Source organism: Ixodes scapularis, unplaced genomic scaffold (assembly GCF_016920785.2).
Source record: "Ixodes scapularis isolate PalLabHiFi unplaced genomic scaffold, ASM1692078v2 PGA_scaffold11__112_contigs__length_91849675, whole genome shotgun sequence".
NCBI lineage: Eukaryota > Metazoa > Arthropoda > Arachnida > Ixodida > Ixodidae > Ixodes > Ixodes scapularis.
Window position 1 is genome coordinate 31,032,820 of NW_024609837.1, and position 5,964 is coordinate 31,038,783.

The window sequence follows — 5,964 nt, forward strand, 5'->3', positions numbered from 1 at the left end:
TCGTGACATTTGATAAACCAGTCACTCTTCTCGAAGGGATATTCAACCTTTGCTACCACGTCCTCTGTAAGGTACGGCCTCAAAAATCTTTGCGATTTTTCTCACGGCATTTTCTAAGTTGTCGTCGTAAGCAACAGCTTCAGCCGGTTGTGCGAACTGTCAACTGTATGCTTGCCGTATTCTTTCGTATGGGAACGCAAAACAAAAAGCACCCGACGTCTTAAGCGAAAGGACATGTAGTCTGTGCAAACTCTGCCCCTTGTAGATCAGGAACATATATTTTTTTACATGATCCGCGGAGGTTCGCCACTTCCAGCTTTAGGTCCTCTGCTAGTCTCCGGTTATTGGCATCTTCCCAACCATGAAATGTGTTGATATGTTCATTAAAATCATCAATGATGCGCACGTTCTTTTCCTTGCACCATTACATCCCTTCCAACATGTTCCATGGTGTCCTTGTGTTTCTTCTTTCTCATTCATTTCTCGGAGAGTAACAAGAGTATATAAATCGAAACTGCAAACGTAGTATTTATTCCGTATAATAGTTTTATCCTTTACGAGTAATTCTTGCATAGCTTATTTGCTATTTAGGAGCACTCTAAGCTTAAAAGAAAAGCTAAAACGGAAAAGCTGCCTCCAAATAGTTAGCCACTAGTATGCTTATCAAGGCGCCCGCAGCAATCTCGAAGCTTGACTCACAGGCATTGTTGGCTGCGAGTAGAACAGCATGAGAAGAATGTAATCTTTCGACTCACAATCGTTATCAGGAATCCGGCTATTCTAGGATCCCTGTCCCGTGACCGGTGTCACAGGAAGCATTGTCCCTCAGTCGCATTCGACGAAATCGAAGGGGAATACGTAGATAACGTACTCTTTAAAAACACTGTCAGAAGCGGCAAATCGGGTATTTTGACTGCAGTCGCCATGATTTCACTACGGTTAATTATTTCGCCGCTGGCGCTAGCTCTTCTTTTTTTAGTTGGAATCGGAACCTCCATACCTACCACCAAAGCCGAAGCAAGTGCCGACGCGAAGCTCTGGGCTCTTCTTGTGGCAGGTTCTCATTATTATTACAACTATCGCCACCAGGCAGACATCTGTCACGCCTACCATGTCCTGCACAACCATGGCATTCCAGATGAACGCATCGTGGTTATGATGTACGACGACATCGCTCGCGACCAATCCAATCCAACGCCCGGAATCATCATCAACCACCTGAACGGCTCCGACGTTTACGCAGGAGTGCCCAAGGACTACACGGGAGACCTCGTCACTCCGAAGAACTTCTTGAGCATCCTGCAGGGGAAGAAAATCAAAGGAGGCAGCGGGAAGGTAATCGCAAGCGGTCCGAACGATCACGTGTTCGTCTACGTTGATGGTCAAGACGCCTATGAACTGATTGCTTTCCCGGACGACGAGCTTCACGCGACAGACCTGATCGGCGTCATAAAACTGATGCACGAGCAGGAAAAGTTTGGAAAACTGGTCTTCTACGTCGAGGCTTCTGAGTCCGGGTCGATGTTCGAAAACCTCTTGCCAGACGACATCAACGTGTATGCGACGACGGCGGCCAACAGTGACGAATCATCTTACGCCTGTTATTGGGACGATTTCAGACAAACATATTTGGGAGATGTGTACAGCGTCAAATGGATGGAAGACTCGGATCGCGAGGACCTACACAAGGAAACCCTCCTGAAGCAGTTTAAGATCGTCCGGTCTGAGACCAAAACGAGCCACGTCACGGAATTCGGTGACTTGAAGATCGCCAACCTGAAGGTCAGTGAGTTCCAAGGCGCCAAGTCTCCTCCTCCCATTGTTTTGCCCGAGGCACCCTTGGATGCCGTCGACAGCAGGGATGTGCCCATTGCCATTGTTCGCAAGAAACTTCAGAAGGCGACGGACCCTCAGATCAAGGTTTTACTGAAGCACGAGCTCGACCAAATGCTTCGAAACCGTGCTTTCCTGAAGGAAAAAATGGTGGAGCTCGTGTCGTTTGTGACGCTGGGTGACGCTGAGAAGACTGAGCAGTTGCTCAAGGCGAAGATTCCGCTGAGGGACCACACCTGCTACGAGCAAGCCGTGCGATACTTTGACGCCACGTGCTTCGAACTCTCTGCTAACCCTCACGCCCTCGCCCACTTGCGCTTACTCGTCAACATGTGCGAAGAAAAAATTTCCGTTAGTGAGATTCGCGAAGCGATGGACAATGTCTGCACCCATCCAACAGTCGTGGGCATTGTCTAGTAATGTACTCCTCGTTGGTTCAGCCTTCTCATTTTTCTAGTTCGATGTAACACACTAATGAATAAATTTATCCACAGGCGCGAATTGTCCTTAATTTTGTGCCTTTGCTCTGTTTTGGGAAAGGCAAAGTAGGTGAGTTATTTAGAGTGTATACTGCACTGAAAAAACCCAAGCCTATAAACCCCGTTTTACTTTACTTTCGACCGCAGCCGGCGCCAAAATTCGGTGGAGCCAATCAAGCAGCACCAGAAGTGTGGCGTCACAGCGCTGATCGCGTTTCTGCGTTTGTTTGTTTGGTGTCGCCGACCGAACCAATCACGCACAGGGAACGCGCCGCAATCCTGCAGCAAACACACATTGCTTGCGTTCGCTCGTATACACATTACTGGAACTAGCTATTCTTTTTCACCGGTCTTCCAACGCCAGCAAAACGTGCTGCTGTGAGCAGACGAGCAATCTGCTAGGCGTTCCTTCGAACTGCGAAGGCTGAGATCGGCAAAGGGTGCGTTTATGGCCGTACAGAACTATACTCCGTTTCACTTTAGAGAGTTTCAGGAAACCATATTTGCACACTCGATATGGTACGATGGGCCCTCAGGTACGAACTGCGAATATGAGAGTCTTCTATTTAATATTTGTTATTTATTTAATACTGCAAGCTCATTGAGGTTTTCGGTTTCGTGGCAGAAATCAAAAAAAGTAAGAAGCCAGATAGATAACTTACACCAAGAGGGTTATCGCGGTGAGATCGTGTGAGCTAGAAACGATAAGTTTCGGTTAGGCATGCAGCCCACTCGGTGTGCCCTGGCCGAAGAAAGGAAGTACGCGCAAGATAAGGAGATAACGATGATTAGTCACAATGGTACTATAAGTGGTGACAAAATGTTTATAGAGAATTCCTTTCTTGGATATGGTAAACAGTTATTTGGAGGCTGCCAACAGCAGATTAACACGGACAAGATTGACAGCTTTCTGCAAAGAACACCACAGCTTACAGATGGTAGATAGAACGGGCAATAGATGGTTTGCCGGCTCATAAGACTCCCGGACCTGACAGGATAAGTGAAGAATTTTATCGAAAGTTAGAAGATTTAGTATGACCTTTTTTCCTGGAAGTCGTTCGCGAGGCGTATGAATTTAAAGCATTACCACCCTTCTTTCTGAAAACATATACTGTGCTTATACCGAAAGGCACTGATGCGAATGCGGCAAGGCGCGTGACCGAGTACCGACCGATTACTTCATGTAGCGTCGATTATAAAATTTTTGCACGGGTTTTAACTAAGAGACTCCAGCAAGGGATATGTATTTTAGTCTGTGAACACCAAAGGTGTATCCAAACAAACATACATGTCGCGCGAACAACTTTAGACACTTTTGGCAACGAAGGAGGCCAAGTGGCTATGGTGCAGATGAATTTACAGAAGGCCTTTGATCGTGTCCGACACGAGGTGCTTTGGAAAGTGCTATAAAGCACTAATGTAGGGGGAGCTCTTTTGGAGTGAACACGCATTGTGTAACACACTGGGTGTGTTACACAATTAGTTATTAACAACTCTTTGACCCCTAAAATACCTGTATCTTCCTCCGTTAGACAGGGGTGTCTCATGTCACCGTTGTTGTTTGCGTTGTACTTAAAGCCCTTTTGTCTGAGTGTTATTCAATGTGAACAAATACACGGTTTTAAAATAGACTCAGTCTAGACAAAAGTGCTGTCTTACGCAGACGATATTGCCGTATTTTGTAGTGACAAAAGAAGCGTAGAGGAGGTTTTCAAACTGACAGTAATTTTGCGCCACCACGGCTGCGGTAGTCCACCTCGATAAGTGTTCCGGCGTTTGACACGGTACTTGGGCTGCAACACCAGCTTTGTACGAAGGTATTTGATGGGAATGCACCCCGTGCAAGTACCTAGGGGTCCCACTATAGCACCTGAGGAGAAAAAAACTTACTGGGAAAATGTCGTCGAGGACATAAAGAAACGCACAGCCTCATGGCGTAATTGTGACCTGTCTATTTTTACGCGAACAACCGAGTGTAACACCTTCTTGACCGCGAAGATTTGGTATGTCCTACAGGTGCTATGCTGCCCCCGAATCCATATCAAGAAGATGCACCACATGTTCGCACTGTTTATCTGGTTGTCGTCAAGCGAGCCGATGTGTCAGGACAATCTGTTTCGTTGTGTGGCTAAGGGAGGGGTTGGACTGTCGTATCTTTTTATTCGTCAAACTGTGTCATGGTTTCTTTTTCTGCGTGACCAGCGGCACCCCCTTTTACGAACAATGTTTCAGACAAGGCAGACCGTCCTTTTTTTGCGCGTCAGACTCGGGGCCTTCAGCCAAACCCGTTGGATTTACAAAAGAAGTTATAAAAGCCTTTTATTTTTTGGACGTAAGGTTTCCACGGAAATATTTATCAACAGTAACGCGCAAAAAGTTGACGCGCGACCTCATTGAGGTGCTGTTCCCTGCACCGTTGTATAGACGTCCCTATGTTTCGTGTCCGGGACAAGATGTTCTTACCCGTGTAGAGGAAATGTGCGTCCCGCCTTGTGTCAAAACCTTTTTCTTCCGTCTCCATAGCTAAACGCTGCCGCTGAAGGTATGGCTTGATAGACGAGGCATTTACGTCCCGTGGAGTGTAAATTGTCTACTTTTCAAACAACCTGAGACGATTGAACATGCTTTCTTGTACTGCTGGGATGCAGTGTTCTTCTGGGGCCTTTTGCAACGGACTTAGAAGAAGGATTTACAGGTCAAGCGTTTTTCAATTCGTTTCTTCCCGGTAAAGAAGCATGAAAGCGTACCCTAAGACATGTTTATGGAATTGGGATTGCATAGCCTTTGGAAGTCCCGTATGACGGTGTGCTACGCAGAGCAGCACCCCAAGTCGCCTGTGTTTTGTCGAACTCGTTGTGCAAGTGAAGAGCGTTGTTGAACGTTTTGAAACCCCGCCAAGCTGGGTTGACCTGTTAGAAGAGCTAACAGGAATGAAGGAATTTTAATGCTCTCAACGGCTCCAAGTCGGAGTACATGGGTTTTTAATATGTAATGTGTGACTTGTGCACAATAAAAAAAAAAAAAAAAAGCGCGCGCGTTGCCTAACGGTTATTGTGCCTGCCTCCCACGCGAAAAGCGAGGGTTCGATTCGTGGGAGCGACGTGTCTTTTGTTTATTGCTGCAATTTAATGTTCTGATAAATTCGAGAGTTCTGGCGCTTGTTCGAGGTCCGAATGTTCTACGCGTCGACCTTTCTGCGCCGATTATTTCAGAAGCCCACGCGTGTACATAAGGGGCTCCGCGCAGCGCGCCAGAGTTAGTCTCGCGCCATCGTACGATCCTGCTGTTACGCTGCCATCGACGCCCGCGACGCTCTACTGTTATCTTGTGTTTCCTTTTTGTTTTGGGCACAAGTTCGTCCCATTAAACGTTTAGTTTCTTTATTTATCATCGCCTCATCAATTGTCATTCGTGACATTTGATAAACCAGTCACTCTTCTCGAAGGGATAGTCAACCTTTGCTCCCATGTCCTCTGTAAGGTACGGCCTCACAAATCTTTGCGACTTTTCTCACGGCATCTTCTAAGTTGTCGTCGTAAGCTCAGCCGGTTGTGCGAGCTGTTAACTGTATGCTCGCCATATTCTTTCGTATGGGAACGCAAAAAAAAAATAAAATAAAGCACTTGATGCCTTAAAGGGATACTGAACCGAA

The 5,964-nt window shown here is 46.6% G+C and overlaps 1 protein-coding gene across 1 annotated transcript; it reads left to right on the forward strand.

Moving 5' to 3' along the window:
• The first annotated feature begins 837 nt into the window (after positions 1–837).
• Positions 838–2,330, forward strand: LOC121835013 (legumain-like). Its single transcript, XM_042288872.1, has one exon. The coding sequence runs from the start codon at positions 925–927 to the stop codon at positions 2,248–2,250; it is 1,326 nt and encodes a 441-aa protein (XP_042144806.1). The 5' UTR covers positions 838–924; the 3' UTR covers positions 2,251–2,330.
• The last annotated feature ends 3,634 nt before the right edge of the window (positions 2,331–5,964 follow it).